A 19,068-nucleotide genomic window follows, 5' to 3' on the forward strand; every position below is an offset into this window, starting at 1 on the left:
AATATTTCCAAGGTTTGCCTGCACCTGTCTTGGAATCAGCTGTTTATCCAGAGAGTGGAACATGTTTTAAATATTTGCACTATTCTTGAGAAGCATATTAAAAAATAATTTTTATTTGCCATATTTAAAATATTTATATTTAATGCCAATTAAATTCTAGTACAATTTTAAACATTCACCCATAAACCACTATATCCCAAGAGACCCTTATCATGTGATCAAGGTTCTCCCGATCACACTTTTAAAAAAAAATTTATTTATTTATTTTTGGCCGCAATGGATCTTTGGTGCGGTGCATGGGCTTATCATTGCGGTGGCTTCTCTTGTTGCGGAGCACGGGATCTAGGCACTTGGGCTTCAGTAGTTGTGGCACGCGGGCTCAAAAGTTGTGGCTCATGGGCTCTAGAGCGCAGGCTCACAAGTTGTGGCACAGGGGCTTAGTTGCTCCGTGGCATGTGGGATCTTCCCGGACCAGGGGTCAAACCCGTGTCTCCTGCATTGGCAGGCGGATTCTTAAGCACTGTGCCACCAGGGAAGCCCCCCAAAATGTAGTTTTAAACAGTACATATAAAACAAAATGCACCTCAGTAATTTTTTATCTTTATAAATACTTTATTCTGTTTCCAGAACATTCCAGAATACTGAAATTTACATATTACTTTAAAGACAACTAATATACAGCTCACTGAAATAAAATGTACAAGAAGTCTATGAGATGTAAGGTACAGATAAGAAAGCCTGAAATGTTTTAACTTAATTTGCCCTACTAGGAGCATCAGGACTGCAGAACTGATCCTGGCCTCACGTCAGTGACTCTTCCTGTGCGCCTGTTGACTGCTCCAGAGAACGTGCTGTGCTGCTGTGTTGACACCAGTGAATGACCAGGTTTTCCATCTTATCAAAGTGTTACTTCAATCCTAGGCTTTGGACAGAGTCCACTGTCTGTTTTTGTAAAAGAATACTTTCTTTTTACGAAGTTCTGTAATGAAATCTTACTGAGAAATTATTGAATCAGAAAGCAAATACAAGGCATCTTTATATTACAAAGGAAATCAATGAAGACTTAAGAAGATAACCATCTAGTACTTTAAGAAATCCCCAGTTCCGACACTTGGAGCAACGTAATTCCCACATTATGTTTTTCTATAAAGGACCTCTTCCTGCTTGTTTCCAGACTTCTTTCACTCCTTTAATGCTTTCTTTTTTCACACATTTCCAGTATTCTTGTATACTGAGCTGTTGCGGCACCTGTTAACCAAAAATGAAAACGAAGGGTCACAGTCTGCGAGTTAAACCCGGTTCACACGTGCTTGTCACTGCACAGTCCCACATTCCTCCAGAAAGGACTGGAGGTGATGGCGCTGTGAAGGTGACTGCAGCAGACTGTAAACTAAAGGTAAAGGATGAGAAGTGAATGTGAGTGCGAGTATCCCAGGGTACCGAGAGAATAGAGGCTCCTCCCCAACAAGGAAACAAAGACTTCGTGTGGCTTTCTTTCATATGTTGGTTTTAAAATGTAATTATTTCATAATGTTTTTGGTTTTCTGGTGAACTTCAGTTAGCTATGTGGAACAAAAATTATAAGCCTAAAACTTTGACCTACCCTTGGCTAAAATTAAAAAGAAAGAAACCGTAAGTCACAATATACTTGATGAGAAGCCTTAAGAAGAAACAGTGGGTTGGCCAAAGAGTTTGTCTGGGGAAACACGAATGAACTCTCCGGCCAACCCAATGATATGGTGATATATAACATACTGTAATTCTCACGAGTACTGTGTGGCTACGGTTTCTCTCAGTTAAAGGAGAAGCAAAGGTTAGAAACCATCTGGCTCCTGGTGGTCATATGCACAGCATGGCTGGAAATCCACCAAGTGGAAGCAAAAGTCGATTTCAGATTATATTTATGTCCTTTTCCTATCACTGATTTGAAGCTCTTCTCTTTAATATGTTTTTGAGAAACGGCAAAGAGGCTGCTGGATATGTTAAACTGTTAACTGGAAAGGCTGGTTTAATTTCCAGGAATGTGATCGTTAACTATGAGGTGCTGGATAAGCACAAGCTAGTGGAAATCATTATTTGTTCATTTTCCGTAAATAATGTTTGCAGCAGGAAAACGAATGTGCTCTTCTAAGTTGTAATTGAACAGCTCTGTTTACATGAACCCACCGCAGTCTCTCTCCTGTTCTCTCTCCTGCCTTTCTTCTGCACTCATTACCTACTTATCATCTCCTGGAACCTTGTTTTCAGCCTGCGGATGGCTTTCATGAGTGTCTCTAGCAGATTCTAATCTAAACAAGATTTTGAGTTTGATTTGTCCCTCAGGTATAGACCACTACGTGAATCTGAGTGAACAATGATAAGAGCTAACATCTACTTCAAGTGTCTCAGCCACTACATTAAATATTTTACGCTCAACTCTCATAATAATTCTTTCTGGTAGATTCTGTTTCTCACTGTTACAGATGAGGAATCTGAGGCTCAGAAAAATTAAGTGTCTTTGCAAGATTTGGCAGTTAGTATGTGATAGGGCTGGGGTTTGAGTCTAGGTGTCTAACTACAAAGCCCAAAGCAAAATTCTAGGCTAGGACTTCTGAGTAGCACTTCCTGATTCAGACTATTTTTAAAAAAAGCAAAGAAAAACGGTGGATCCCATCTGTAGGAGATACTTCAGTTTTGTAACTATAGCTTATGATCTCTTTAAAAATGATGAAAACTCCATTTAAGACTGTACATTTGCTCAAATTCTAGGTTTACTTCCATTCATTTAACTACATTTGAACATGTAACTATTTAAAAACTCAAAATCTGTTACCCATAAACCTCGATGCATCCTGTTTTTTAACACCCCAAGAAACTCTTCGTGACTGAGACACTCATCACCATCCAAATCAAAGATCTTGAAGACGGTGTCCAAGATATTGTCGGAGAGTTCTTGTCCCGTTGCTACCTTCACAGCTCTCTTAAACTCCGCTAAAAGGAGAAAATATAAAAACTCATCAACAATGTAAAATAGTCTAAGTCTAAATGTTTATTATTTGAGAAGTAAAAACAACTCTATATATTTATCACTTGGGAAGTAAAACAAGAACAAAAATGTGTTCAAATAATAAACTTGGCTGAGAAATGTCAGCACGCTATTTTAATGTAATCAGTGTTTTGAACACAGATATTTAAATATTTTCTTCTACTTCTCGGGGGAAAGGTAAAGTAAAAGCAAAAAAGTAATTGTTAATAAACTGTTGTAAATCTGGAATAACCACATTGAATTCATTGAAAGGCCAATCAACTGTTTTTTCTGGTAAGTGGTCCCTTGATTGGTATCAACCAGGTGAAGAACAGAGTGATACTGTTTACAGATGATACGAATTAAGTGATTCATATAACTTACCTAGTCTGACAGGGCGATGAGCTAGACTGAACATCTGCATGGCAATAGCGAAGTCTTCCAAGTGGGTCGCAAAATGACAAAATGACTTGAACTCATCCAAACTAATGCTCTAATAAAATAACAAAATGAGTTTTTATTACAATCTTGTAAACACATTAAATGATTTTATGAATACAACTGTGCGTCCTCTTTTCTGTCATAAAGCCTGTGCACTTACATCTTTCTAAGCAAGTCTATTGAAAAATCTGAGATGCAGGATAACAACAGAACTATAGATTCTAGAGATTAGGAGGAACCCCAGGAGGTTACGTGCAGGGCCCCTGGGTGTGCCCGTGCAGACTGAGCACTGTGTGAGCGTGAGTGCATGGCTGGGGGCCCCGGGGCTGTGAGTGTGGGGCTGTGGGCGTGTGTTACAGCCCCGCTGTATCTCCTCAAAGGTCCTACGTGGGGCTTCCCTGGTGGCGCAGTGGTTGAGAGTCCACCTGCCGATGCAGGGGACACGGGTTTGTGCCCCGGTCCAGGGAGATCCCACATGCCGCGGAGCGGCTGGGCCCGTGAGCCATGGCCGCTGAGCCTGCGCATCCGGAGCCTGTACTCCGCAACGGGAGAGGCCACAACAGTGAGAGGCCCGCGTACCGCAAAAAAAAAAAAAAAAAAAAAAAAAAAAAAAAAATTTAATTGCTGGAATGTGACTCACTCCTTTCTTTTCCTGCCTCTGAGGCTGGCGTTTCTAGAAGATGGGGGAGCTCCAAAGGGGCGGAGCCTCAGAGAGTGTGGGTCCCCCAGCAACTGCGTGGGCAGGGTCTCCCACCAGCCCACAAGGGATGTGCAGCATGACTGAGAAGGAAGCTCTCCCATGTCAGCCTTGGGCTTCCAGGGCTAACGTGAAGGTGCAGCAAACCTAAGCTGTTCAGACTGTACAACATTACATTTACAGACTGATTTAAGGGACAACTGCTATGTTTATAACAGTAAGACATTCTAGTCAATACCAGGGGGTGTCTCTACAGTTAGATAAGTTTTCTTTTCTATCCATCAAGGCTTTAAAGTTTTTTCTATATATTTCTTGTTAAATTTATTTCTAATTGTTATATATCTCTATTGCAATTATAAATGAGATCTTCATTATATTTTATTATCTTTTTCCTCATTACAGAGATAGATTTAAAAAAATTATGTAAAAACACATGCCCACTAAGAGGTAAAATGAGGTCTGGGTTTTAAAAAAAAAAAAGTATTCATTTATTTATTTTTGGCTGTGTTGGGTCTTCCTCGCTGCACGCGGGCTTTCGCTAGTTGTGGTGAGTGGGGGCTACTCTTCATTGCAGTGCGCGGGCTTCTCACTGCGGTGGCTTCTCTTGTTGCGGAGTGCAGACTCTAGGCACGCGGGCTTCAGTAGCTGTGGCACGCGGGCTCAGTAGTTGTAGCTCGCGGGCTCTAGAGCGCAGGCTCAGTAGTTGTGGTGCACAGGCTTAGTTACTCCGCGGCATGTGGGATCTTCCCAGACCAGGGCTCGAACCCCTGTGCCCTGCACTGGCAGGCAGATTCTTAACCACTGTGCCACCAGGGAAGTCCTGAGGTCTGGGTTTTAATTTGGGGTAGTGGGGCACATAATGAGGGAACTTAGAAAACAAAAAAACCCCCCAAAAAACCACCTGCCCATTTGAAAAAAAAGTTTTTTGGAACAATAAAGTAAAAAATTACTCAAAATCTTACCACTGTCCATTAACCATTATTAACAATCATCATTTCATGCATCACACACTTATATAATAGACAGTAGGTTAGTCTTCATTAATTTGGAAGTTACTTTATTGAATTATATAAACACGTCTAACTTACTGTTTCATTTTCATCATGTGCGTAATAAAAAGGCACACCAACCTCTCCTGCGGACAGCTTCTCTCTCACATTTTTCCAATAAACGTCTTTATTTTCAGTGTTGGTGAATAAAAGGAGCCATTCTGCGAAGTCTTCTTTTCTCATGAAACTCAGACCTCTAGAGAACTGAAGGAACTCCATTTCTTGGACCTCCGTCTGCAAGCTTTCCATAAATCTAAATGTTAAAATATGAGATGGATGTCAGTAGCTCACGGCTTCGCCTTAGTGCTATAAATGGACTGCAGGCACCTTAAGCAGCACCTCTATGAGTTTCAATACGTTGCAGATCCCCTTACGTACCTTCCACGTGTTAAAAGATCTGTACTACATGTCATGTCACAATTTAACAGAAATATACATGGGGAGCAAAATATATTCTCGTTCAATGGGAGAAGAACTGTCACTGTTAAAAATTTACTTGCTTTAGAGCCTGCATTTATTCCGCAGACCTTAAAAGTATGACGGGGAAGTTTGATTTCAGGCTTCTACCTATGTGATAGGTAAGAGTCGGTTTCCTACAACATTTTCTGAATGTACTGGATACATGAATTTATTTATCAATGCCGTGTGTCTTTGGGTCAAAGCAGAATTTTATCTAAAATTTGAAGCATTTCAAGTTTGGGCTGATCAACTAACTCTTTTAGTGATACGCTTTGTCCTCCGTTTTACTGAGTTTTACTGTACTGGGTGCTGTGATGGCATCAACTGATTCTTACAAAGACTGTTAAAAGGGTGTTTTACTTGCAAATGAGTGTACAGTGATAAGGGAGGTAGAAAATATGGTATAAAAACATTACTAACTGTTCCTTTCCTTTTTCTTTTTCTTTGGGCTCTACCTGAGGCTGAAATATTATAAACTTAATTGTTGTTAAACTATCCATTGTCTGGTTTAAGCTCTTTCATCTTAACTAATTATACTACTTCTGAAGAACATTAAATATGCTTAATGATAAAATCTTGTCTCAAATTATACGTCTTGTCAAGACATGAAAGTCTGGGACATGATACTGGACATAAATATCTGAATTGAAGAATTTACAGTACAAAAGGCCACCAAATGCATCCTGAACAAATTAAATAGTTTATAAATTAGTGTCTTAATTGGAAGACAGTGTCATAATTGGAAACAACGGGAGAAATCTGTTTTGCTTATCTGGGTTTTTTAGGCCACAGTGTCTTGTAGAGTATTTACTACTAATTTGCAAGTTTACCAATCAAGGCCATTCTTCCCGAGAGCCGATCGCGGAATATATTTACCAGCACAGCACTGCTTACAGACATCTCTGAATTTATAAAAGCTCTTCATGAATTTAGAACATCCTCAACTAATCACTGGTATTTCAGAATAAAAAAAAAATCCCAGTCCTAGAAAGTACATCTGCATCAATATCTTCCTAATTTTTCCTGATGAGAAAACTTGAGACCAATTTTCTTCCCTTTCCAACCACTTCCCTATCTTCAGTCACAAAGTTATTTTAAGTTTTAACTATTTATTGGAATAAAAAATGAGGTCAAACATACCACACAGGAAATAAACACAGGGGTTATTTCTGGTCACTAGTTTTAGGGCTAACCGTTGAGTTTAGAAGAAGAGAAAAAGAAATGCAGAAGACAAGTCCCCAGTAAAGTAAGACGACAGGGAGGAAGAGACAGGAAAAACAAACAAGACAAACAGGCACTGGCACAGAGTGGGTAAACACCATCGCCAGCTGCCTGCGGAGTCTGAGCTTCAGTATTTTTTCCCCTGAACTATATATATGCTGATAAAGAACTGAATTTTCACAATTAAATTACCTGTTGATTTCATATCAATGAATAGACACCAAAATTCCAGGAGATAGAACTTAAATTATACTTTAGCTTTTACTGAAATGGCTAAGTGGTATTTCAGCTGGAGAATCTGACTAGTTGTAGAAGTAAAAAAAAAAAAACCCAAACAAGCCACCAATTTATCCACATGTTCCCTCAGTCACTGGTAAGTTTCTCTTGACACCTGATGGCATCTACTAAGACCATCTGTCCCTCTGGTCACCTGGGGGGACTACTTCCTTGAAAGCCCACCCAGTGCCCCCAACCACCTAGCAAGCAACTGCAGGACCACCTCTTTCAGAAACTCTGTGACTGCTCAAAACTTAAGACAAACCTGTGTCTGAATTTCACCTCTCCAATTTCTAGTTACATGATCTATTATAATAGTTATACCTGCATCACATGTAAGCTTGTGAACAGCCTCACTGAGTGGGTCTCATCATCACCATCTCACTGGTGAAGGAACAGACCCGACACTCAGGTCCAATCGCTTGTCAAATCAAATCACACTTAGCAAACTGTCAAGTTCCGCAATGGAACCCAGGTTGTCTAAATCATAAATATGTGTTTTTTTTCAAAGTATAATATTGTTTCTCTAAATGAGAAAACTAGTATCTCTAGGTAAATACCATAATTAGCTACCACAACACTAACTCTGTGTCACCTTCCCTGCCTTTCCTTGAGACTTATAAGCTGTACTTTATAAAACAATATCCTTTATCAGACAAGCTGTAAAGAGGATGCTAAGACAAAGGTCAGAAGAGAAAAGCAAACATCTTTTTATAAGGAAGGATTATACGTCATACTCCCATAAAAACAAAACTATAAGCTCCACATAACACATACTGAAAGAACATCTTGTGCAATTTCAATGAGTAATTTGGCCACTATAATGGTGACCGGTTAAAAATTATATATATAATTTTATATTATATTATATATACATAATATAATATAATATATGGAAGCTATTTTCTGTTACTTTACAACTTACGCAAAATGTTAAAGACATGTTATGATTACCGAATTCTAGCCCAGTGCACCTGTAACGTTAATTTCAGGGGTGGCCTCCTCCATCTAAGAGCCAAGTTCCTGAAAAACTGCATTTTTTGTTAATTGGATTCTTTGTTAATTGGATCTTTTTTTAAATTGCGTAATGGTATTACAAATTTCACAGGGCCCATTAATTACAGAAACTTTAAGAAAAAGTTTAAAGTAAGAATTCTAAATGAAATTATTCCCTTTAAGGAAAATTAAAGTTAGAAGCAACTTTAAACAATCACTAAGCCCTACAATTTTATCTCCTAAATGTGTCTTGAAAACTCCCAGTCCAAAGTCTTTATCGCCACCCCACTGGTTCAGGGCTCCTGTCATTCCTCATCTGCAGTAGCCCAGCGGGCTCGTGTCGCATCGGATCCCCCTTGTCGTTGCACACCACCTTGCCAGAGTGACGCCCATCTGACCAGGCAACCAAGCGCGGGACGCCTGCCGTAAGGGAGTTACTCCCTTACGGCGTAACTCAAGCTGGACCTTCTGGTGCGTGAGCCCTCACACGGGAAGCATACGCCTCCCAGGCCTCCACCTTCACCTCTGCCCACCCCTCATGCTTGTTTATTTCTCTACCATGCCTGCCTTCTCTGATTCCTGGACAAGCCATATGTTCTCCCGCGTGTCCTTCCTTGTGCTGTTCTCCGTCCCTCCCTCCCCGACCATTTCTCCCTGGCTAATTCCTGCTCACCTGTCAAGATCGGCGTAGGGCTATTTCCCCCAGAAAGCTTCCTGATCACCCACTCCAGAAGTGATCTTCTGCGCTGCCCCAAACCCTATCCACCTGTGATAGCACTGACCGAATGCGTTTAAATGTTCTCTGCACGTTTACTAGATGGTTCCCAGGAGGGACCAGCCCTGCGTCTGAGGCACAGCCCGGCACATAGCAGCACGTGGAATACACTCCGTCAGTCTTTAGTTAGCTGCACTGAGTTGACAAGAGGCGTCTCCTTCCTCCCAAATCGGTGCTTTTCCACCATTCTGAGCTGCTTCCTGGTATTTGTTCTAAGACTCTGGTTAGTGGGGAGGCCCGCTAGCACAGTGTCTGGTTCCGCATGGAGTTGTGCTTGCCGGGGAGGAGGTGAACAGGACACGGCACTGCGGTGCTTACGATGCCACAGACTGTAAGTGCGATTCCCTCCCTGCAGATGAAGACGTGAGTGCAGCGACGTCCGCAAGCTGGACTGGACCACAGACACGCCCACCACGTACCAACGCATCAAGAGGCCTGTGCTGTCCACAGCTGCTTTCACGCTGTGACGGCTGAGCTGCGCAGCCAGGACAGAGACCGTACTCACTGCCTGGCCCTTTACAAAGAAGGGCTGCCGACCCCTGGGCTGGGGGCGGGGACGGCGGGAGCAGAGCTGGGCTGTCCCAGCTGTGCCGTCTCAGCAGAGCCGGCCCCAGCTCCTGCCAACCATCAGCAGACGGCAACAGCAGGGGCCCGTCCAGTCTAGAAGGCCCGATTCTGGCCCCTGCTGGAGAAGCACCCAGCTGACCCAAAGACTCATGGCAATAACGAATGGTCACTGTTTTAAGTTGGGCTGGTTTGTTGTGAATTAAGAACTAACTGATACGAGGGGCATCTCTCTCTTCTAGCTGCAAACAGTAAGTTACTAATTATTGTAGTCTGTAAAATGAATACTACTTTTCATAATAGGTTAGAGGTATTTTTGAGCATAGTAACTTTAGTTTACATTTCACAGGTTTTGCTCTCTGAGATACTGTATCTGGTTTTATGGCCTGCAGTTCTGGGACATAAATAAATGTATTCAGTTGTTTCTTTACCTCTTACCTATAAAATTTCCCTAAATGAATATAAATATTTGCATTTACCTTCGAAATTCTTTATAGTGAAGTTTTCTTTCTCCTCTTTTTCCAAAGAAACGTATCTGAAGGGTTGTGTTAATTTCAGGTTCTTTCACTGTTGGTTCCTGTAAAAAAATGATACAATAATTTCAAGTAATTATATAACCAAGAACAAAAAATGGATCCTGTAGCCTGGAATTCTTAGGACAATACCCACAAAAGATTCTTGTAACAACAACAAGAGGGCGAGAACAGATGTCACCATTCTGTCTGTTACTCTGCATGACACTCTTCTATATCATGGCTCAAGCAGGAGGAAAACAACAGGGCTAAAACGCTCAAAGGACCCAAGGTGGACTTTAGCAGTGAACGACATTTTGGATCAGGCCGAAAAGAGAGCTTAGAATAGTGAGATGAGTTATTTTCAGATGTGACCCTTAGGCATTTTCTAGTAAAGCAGGACTGAGAGAATTAAAGCAGGGAAGTCTTGGACCTTTTGCTGAATGCTAGAAATAAAGCACTAGCTTTTCCTAGTTGTAAAGTTACCGGCTGAGGATTCCATTCAAGGCTACGAGAGAAGCAGATTCATAGACTCTTCCTCCTTCAAATCTCCAATAAAATAAACAAAAATAATAACAAAACAGAGCTGCTAAAAAGATTATCAGCAGCAACTAAACAACAAATGGGGGTACAAACTTAAACCAAATAATCTGAAAAAGAGCATCTGCAGAAAGAAATTCAGGCACTGGATGGTCCAGCCTGCTCCCCAACCCTGCCCCCACTTCCCAGATACAGCAGCAGGTGGGGTGACTGTCACATGGTGAGAACTCATGAAAGCCTGGGTGTAGTGGGCGAGAAGGTGGCTGGTACCCGCGAGGCTCCGAGACAGCGTGTGGGCTCAGGCAGAGGGCGGGCCGGCTTCCGGACTTAGAACCTTCTGGGCACTGTTTAACTGAAGGATGATCGGGAGCCCAGAGAGGGGAATGCGCCTTGGAGGGCGGAGTGGGCTGTGGTCTAGGGCCTTTACGGCAGCACAGGAAAGTGAGCACAGTTTAGTCCTCCAGCAAGGGCTGCAGGGCAGGGCATCAAAACGTGACCACCTGCAGCTCAGAACCAGAGCTGGCCCGGGGAAGGCAGCGACAGACTTGAAAAGAGCCTGAGGTGGGACGGGGGCCCAGCCTCCCAGCCCGTGAGCAGGGCTGCATCTGCAAGCGGACACCCTGCTCAGTCTCTGCTCGGCACCGGCCGTGCGGACATGGGGACAGCTCCCGGGAGGCCAGGCAGAGACGAGCGCAGCCTCAGGTTCTGGAGGGGACAGACTGCAGAGACTCAGCGCAGGCAAGTCACCCACACATCCAGCAACCAGCCGGCCACGGCCCTAGGGCTGCAGGGGGCTCGCCCACACCTCATCGCCCCTGCCAAGGGGTCGGCTCATGGGGAGGAAGCGGTGGTCCCAGTGGGGCTGACTGACACAGAGCCTTCCACAGTACTGACTCTTAAACACTTGACTTTGTGTCTAATAATTTTATAAAATAGCCACTATAAATACAAATGTGGATTTTAACTGGACTTCCACACAAGTGTGGGCAGGAAGTCATGCCTGGAGTTTTTTCTTAATTCCCATATAAATGCTCAGGAGATATACTAAAACACAAAACCGTATGTATTCTCGTTAAGGTTAGAATATGATCAGGATGTCTACCAAGAACACTATTACTAAACATTTTTGGGGGTAATTTTGTCCAATACATAAAGGAATAAACTAAGATTAATTATTTAGAAATAATTTTATACTTAGAACAACCAGGAAAATCAACAGAAAAAATAAGAAAATTCAGTAAAGATAGACTGGTACAGAAACATTAAAAATTAAATGAATTTCCTGCTTAACAGCAATAATTTTTCCTTTGAGGGTAAAGAGTCTATTTATAATAGTAAAAAAGTTAAGTAATGAAATATCCCTAGGGATGCCCTTAAGAAACAAATTTCAGATGAATGAAAAAATTATATGTAAGAAAATAAAACCATAAGTAAATCAGAGGATCATATAGGTTAGTATTTAACAACTGACTTTGATGTGGGGAAGGCATTTTAAAGAATGAAAGTAACTGAATAAATAAAAAGACAGCTAAACATGACTACATTAAAAATAAAAACATCTATAACCAAAACATCATAAACAAAAACAAATCTGAAAAATATTTCAATAATTTTGACAGACACTAGGTTAATATTCTCAAGTATATGAAGAAAAACCCTAAAGAAATTCCCAAAGAACAGAAACAGAAAATTTGGGTGTGAGGGAGACACAAGAGGGAGGGGATATGGGGATATGTGTATACGTATAGCTGATTCACTTTGTTATAAAGCAGAAACTAACACACCATTGTAAAGCAATTATACTCCAATAAAGATGTTAAAAAAAAAGAAACAGAAAATTTATAAAATAAGAAACATGAATGGTATACATAACTATCTTAAAAAACAATCTGGGATACCTTTCCCCCGGTCATACTGACACAGATTAAGAAACAAAACAAAAAAGATAGCAACCCTGGAGACACTGCCGGCAGGCCCGTAGACTGTTACAACCTTTGTGGAAGGCAGCCTGACAATATGGGTCAAAGCCTTACAAGTAGTCATGTCTTCACCCGACAACCTGACTCTTAGATCTCTGTCTTAAATTTACACATGTAGCTATTTACTGCATCGTACAGCAAAGATTTGGAAACAGTCTTAATGACCAAGAACAGGTCAATGGTTAAAAGTGCTATATCTGGGGCTTCCCTGGTGGCGCAGTGGTTAAGAATCCACCTGCCAATGCAGGGGACACGGGTTCGAGCCCTGGTCTGGGAAGATCCCACATGCTGCGGAGCAAGTAAGCCTGTGCCCACAACTGCTGAGCCTGCCCTCTAGAGCCCGTGAGCCACAACTACTGAGCTCACATGCCACAATTACTGAAGCCTGCGCGCCTAGAGCCTGTGCTCTGCAACAAGAGAAGCCACCGCAATGAGAAGCCCGCGCACGGCAATGAAGAGTAGCCCCCGCTCGCCGCAACTAGAGAAAGCCCGCGCAGCAACGAAGACCCAGCGCAGCCAAAAATAAATTAATAAAATAAATCTATTAAAAAAAAGTTTTAAAAAAGTGTTATACCCATAAGATTAGGTATTTTTTCATTCATTAAAAACTATTTACGGAGTATATAGGGTACGCCTGGTGCTTTACCAGGCTATGCAGATACAACTTGTATAGTAAGGAATTAACCTTACCCAGATGTCTGGCCTTTGCCCTGGGCTGCTAGGAGGTGGTCCCTAAGAGAAGGTGTCTTTGTTTACCTGGGGGCCTTGGGCCACAACAGGTAGTCCAACAATGAGATTTGGGGTGGAGGCTTTGGGCCATAGCGTATCAGCTTGACCTCCAGAAGGCCTAGAGTCTGAGGTCAGCCACGAGGACAGCCAACCAGGTTTCCATGGCTGACCCCAACAGTCTCTGGACACCAAAGCCCTGGCTGGCACTACTCCGTGTGTGCTGTCACAGTCACTGCTGGGAAAGTCAGTGCTTTCCACACTCCCCTGGGAGAGGATGACCAGAACCTCTGGATTCTGCCTATGAGTCTCTCCCCTTGGCTGATTTTAACCTGCACCCTCTCGCTGTAATAAACCGTAGCCCCGGACCTAACAACTTTTGGGGAGTGCTATGAGTCCTTCCAATGAATTATCAGACCCAAGGTGATACTGGGGGCCCCCTGAGCCTCCAGCTGGCATCAGAGGTAAGGGTGGTCGCGTGGCCTGCTCCCTAACCTCACACGACCTCAGAAAGAATGAGGATGCGCACGCTCCAGAAGACACAGACGATTAAACGATTACCCTAAGGAGGGGCAGGTGGTGTGGCAGGACACGCAGGGAGCTGAGGACACAGAGGAGGTGCACACCTGGGAGGCGGGGCACCATTAGAGGGCCTGGACACACGTGAAACAAGTCCAGCACAGGGCTGCTCAGAGGGAACGAAATATAAAAAAGTTGTGATTTTAATAATTTGCAAAATTTGAAGCAGACATGCTCTAAAAGATGAAATGATTTGGAAATTTAAGAAAATCTAACAGAAAGCAAATTGTGGAATTACAACTGATTAAAAGATTATCAATGGAAAATTTAAGGATATACATTGCTGGTGGGAATGAAAGTTGGTTCATTTTCTACAGAAGATATGTGCCAATATTTATCAAAGTTTATCAACAACCTTAGAAATGTTCATACCTTTTGACCCAGCAAGTGAATTTCTGGGAAGTTACCCCTTGGATATATTCACATATATATAAAGTGATATGATTACAGATTACTAACTGCATTATTTGCAATATCAAAAGACTGGATACATGTTAAATATCTTTCAAATGGGCAATGGTTACATCAACTGGTACATCCATCCATACAGCGAAGTACTACGGAGCCATTAAAAAGAATGAGATATTCGGATATGGTAAGAAAAAATGGGAGGATATGGAACAGTGTATAGTATGCTACTGCTTGTATAAAAATGGTAAAAAGAACACATGGAAATGTTTAGTTGCTTATTTACATACATGCTTATATACACATGAAATATCTCTGGAAGAATACCCAGGACCTGGGTCATGGGGAGGAAAGCTCTGCCCTGCATACATCCTCTTGTGAGTCTTTTGAGGTCTGGATCATGTGAATGTAGAAAATCTATTTAAAATATTTAGAAAAATTAAGTTACTGTTAATTTCCCCAACTATTTGGGAATACTTATTTGAGCAAACAGAATAGAGAAGCTATTGTAAATAACATCTGCTTGGAAATATTTAGTTCATTTGCACATACCTGGCATTCTGTTTCATTAGTTATTCTTGTCTTCGAGTCATCCTGTTTACTTATGATCTTCTGCAGCTAGAAAGAATGCAAACATGAATTTAGATGCATGTCTACTGGATTTTAAAAAACAACCTAAAAAACAGATGCTAAGTTTTTATTATAAAATGTTTACTAGTTATTTGTTAAATATTAAATTATTTTTGCATTGTAACTCCTAATATTAGTTTTTACCCCTTAGATCATATACGAATCAAAGGAGAAAACAGATATGCAAGTATTAACATTATTATGAGTTGGATCATTTGTTCTCCTAAGAAAGCTGGCTTACTTTATGTGTGTATCTATCTATCTATCTATATAAAATATATACACACACATATATATATTCTAAAGGCATCACTGTATAAAAACTTCATGATTACCCTCATTCTTCAAGAGAATTTTTATTCCCTTCTTTTCTTCTCTATCTCTTCTCTTCTTTTTCTATCTCTGGTGCTTTATGACCACATTTCAAGTACCTAGCTCTTAAAAAGCTATTCGTATCATATAAATGCTCTTCCTTTTTCTCCTTATGCATTTACAAAGCATTAAAATAATTTAAAGGCCTACATTTCTACTAATTATAAACTGTCAATAGTACCTTCAAAAAAACCCCAAAAAAACAAAAAAAACCCAGTACCTTCAGACTGAGTATATTAAAAAACCTACCTACCTTTCAGAGTCATTTGTACCAATCCTCACATGGAAAGCAAATTAAAAAAAAAGTTTTTAAAAAAAATTAAATGTAGACAAAATCTCAAACTATGGATTCAAATCAATTAGGAGACAAACCTTCACCCATTTTTTCTAGGCTACTTCTTTCTTAATAGTTTGAAAACTGCTGCCACTAAATTCCAAATTAATGAAGTAGTTGCTTCTATTTTATTTGTTTTAGGCATATGGTTTATCTCTAGTTCTCTAAAGCCCTCAAACTTTTCAACATTCTCCCACCCCCACTTATTTTAGGGAATGAAGTTGAAAAGCTTTCATTTGTTTTATCCTTTATTTTTAAATTGACCATCAACATACTGCCAAGTTCAATACCCAAACACTTCTTGCTTTGTTTTCCACACCTCCTCTTAAAATTTTTAATAATAGAAATTTCAGACATAGCAAAGAGACTCCTATAATAACCCACCATATATACACTATTCAGCTTCCACAGTTCACAGTATCCTGCCATTCTCGGTCCAGCTATACTTCTACTACCTATTCTTGGTTCCCTTCTCAATTATTATTATTTATATCTCTTCTGGAAAAAGTTTTATCCACTGAAACGTACACATCTTAGCCATACAGTTTTAACCTGAGTAACCAATCCTCTGCCACAGAGCAGAACATTTCCTTTCCTCAGAATGCTTCTTGTGTCAATTCCCAGGCAATGCATTCTAGCTGCATCCCCACAGAGGCAGAATCAAATTAGTTTCACTTAGTTTACAAATTCAAATAAATGGTATCAAGGAGTACGTGTTCCTTTGCGTCTCTTTTCACTGAGTATAATGATTTTGTGATTTATCCATGTTGTTTGCATATCAGTAGTTTGTTCTCACTTATTGCTGAGTTGTAACCCATTTGTATAAATACACCAATATTTATCCATTCACTCATGATAGATGTTTGCATTGCTGTCTCCAGTTTTTGGCTACTGTGAATCAAGCTGCCATAAACTTTCCGTTTTCCCAGCTTTACTGAGGTATACTTAATATACAGAACATTGCACACAATAATGTACACGTTTTGATGAATTTGTACCTAGGCATACACCCATGATACATCACCACAATCGAGGTAATAAACGTATCAATCACCTCTGTTTTTGTTTGTTTGGGGTTTTTTTTGGTGGTAAGAACACTTAGCATGACACTCAGCCTCTTAACGGAGTTTCAAGTGCAGGGTACCATATTGCTAACTACACCCATTATGTTGTACAGCACAGCTCTGCCACCAACTTTCCTGTTTTTGACATGTTTTAATATTTCTCTTGAATAAATACCCAGGAGGGGAACAGTTAGGTCTGTGCAACTTTACAAGAAACCACCAAACCCTTTTCCAAAGTGAATTCTCGTTCCTTCACATCCTCACCATTTGGTGTGATCAGTTTTTTTAATTTCAGCCATTCTGTTGGAAGTACTGTACTACTTCACTGTGGTTTTAACTTGCATTTCCCTGAGAACTCACGTGGAGCACTTTTTCAAGTGCTATCTCCCATTTGTACATTTTCTCTCGTGAAGTTTCTGTTATAGTCTTTTGCGTACTTAAAAAAATTTTTTAAAACTATTAAGTTGTAAGCATTTGTTATATATTCTGGATACAAGCCTTTTGTTAGATATGTTTGGAAAATATTTTCTCTTATCCTACAATTTGCCTATTCGTTTTCTTAATAAACAGAAGTTATTAATTTTGATGATGACTACTTTATCAGGTTTTTCTTTTACGGTTACTGCTTTTAGTGCCCTAAGCAACTCTGCCTACCCTAGATTCTGAAGATATTCTCTTATATTTTTTCCCAGAAGCCTAGTGGTTTTAGTTTTTATGTTTAGATATATAATACATCTCAAATACATTTTTTTTCAAATACATTTTTGTATGTGGTGTGAGGCAGAGGTTATGACTAATCGTTTTCATATATACATCCTATCCGTTTGTTCTAGTGTCATTTGTTGAAAAGACTTTTCCCATTAACTGATTTGGTGTCTTTATTGAAAATTAAGTGACCATGTAAGCGTGGACTCTTTACTATCCTCCACTATCTACTTGTCCATTCTGTGGGCAATATCACAGTGTCACTGTTACTATAGCTTTGTAGTGTCTTAAAGTCAGGTAGTGTGAGAGTCAACCAGATTTGTTCTTGTTTCTCAAGATTGATTTGAGTATTTTAGGTCCTTTGCTTTTATTTATTTATTTATTTGGGCCACGCCTCATGGCTTGCTGGATCTCAGTTCCCCAACCAGGGGTCTTAGGCTCCCTGCAGTGGAAGTGCAGAGTCCTAACCACTGGACCGCCAGGGAATTCCCAGGTCCTCTGCTTTTTTCTTTCTGTCTTTTTTTTCTTTTATAAATTTATTTATTTATTTGGCTGCGTTGGGTCTTCCTTGCTGCACGTGGGCTTTCTCTAGTTGTGGCGAGCGGGGGCTACTCTTAGTTGCAGTGCGCAGGCTTCTCCTTGCAGGGGCTTCTCTTTGTTGCGGAGCACAGGGTCTAGGCACGTGGGCTGCAGTAGTTGTGGCATGTGGGCTCAGTAGTTGTGGCTTGTGGGCTCTAGAGCGCAGGCTCAGTAGTTGCGGCGCACGGGCTTAGTTGCTCTGCAGCATGTGGGATCTTCCCGGACCTGGGCTCGAACCCTTGTCCCCTGCATTGGCAGGCGGATTCTTAACATTGCACCACCAGGCAAGTCCCAGGTCCTCTGCTTTTAAATATACACTTTAGGGACTTCCCTGGTGGCGCAGTGGTTAAGAATCTGCCTGCCAATGCAGGGGACATGAGTTCGAGCCCTGGTCTGGGAAGATCCCACATGTCGTGGAGCAGCTAAGCCCATATGCCACAGCTACTGAAGCCTGCACGCCTAGAGCCCGTGCTCTGCAAAAGAGAAGCCACTGCAAGAAGCCCGTGCACTGCAACGAAGAGTAGCCCCTGCTCGCCTCAACTACCCAATGCAGCCAAATATAAATTAACAAACATTTTAAAATCGGCTTGTCAACTTCTATAAAAAAAGACTGCTGGGATTTTGCTTGGCAAAGTTTAATCTCTAGACCAATTTGGGAAGAACTAAATCTTCTAATCCATTAACATGGTATATTCCGCCATTTACTGAGGCCTCCTTGAATTTCTACCAGCGATGTCTGAAGTTTTTGGTGTATGTTTTTTGTTAAATTTATTTCTACTTGTTTTATACCATCCAAAAAGAACTGATCTTAATTTCATTTTCCAAATGTTTGCTACTAATTATATGGAAATACAATAGATTTTTCCATACTGATCTTCTATGCTTTGATTTTGTTGTTGGTTCCTTAGTCATATTATCTGTGAATAAAGTCAAATATACTTCTTCCTTTCTAATATTTTTATCTCTCTATTTTCTTTTCCTGTATTGCTGTTATCTTCAGAATCTCCAGTAAACTGTTAAACAGCAGAGGTAAGAAAAGACATCCTTTGCCTTGTTCCTGATTAAGGGGAAAGCATTCAGTATTTTGTGTTGTAGCATGACATTAAAAAAATTTTTTTGTAAATGCCCTTTATCAGTTTGAAGAAGTTCTCTCCTATT

The 19,068-nt window shown here is 40.8% G+C and overlaps 1 protein-coding gene across 1 annotated transcript in view; it reads right to left on the reverse strand.

Annotated features, from left to right (window-relative positions):
* Positions 1-602: 602 nt before the first annotated feature.
* MICU2 (mitochondrial calcium uptake 2) overlaps positions 603-19,068 on the reverse strand; it is an 84,169-nt gene continuing 65,703 nt past the window's right edge. The window contains exons 7-12 of the mRNA XM_059995619.1: positions 14,779-14,844; positions 9,962-10,059; positions 5,273-5,444; positions 3,389-3,497; positions 2,813-2,970; positions 603-1,248 (exon numbers count right to left, since the gene is read on the reverse strand). Coding sequence (XP_059851602.1) covers positions 1,144-1,248; positions 2,813-2,970; positions 3,389-3,497; positions 5,273-5,444; positions 9,962-10,059; positions 14,779-14,844 — 708 coding nt within the window. The 3' untranslated portion in view covers positions 603-1,143. The remainder of the gene's footprint in view (positions 1,249-2,812; positions 2,971-3,388; positions 3,498-5,272; positions 5,445-9,961; positions 10,060-14,778; positions 14,845-19,068) is intronic.

The sequence above is a fragment of the Delphinus delphis genome, chromosome 18, assembly GCF_949987515.2.
Source record: "Delphinus delphis chromosome 18, mDelDel1.2, whole genome shotgun sequence".
NCBI classification, from domain to species: Eukaryota; Metazoa; Chordata; class Mammalia; order Artiodactyla; family Delphinidae; genus Delphinus; species Delphinus delphis.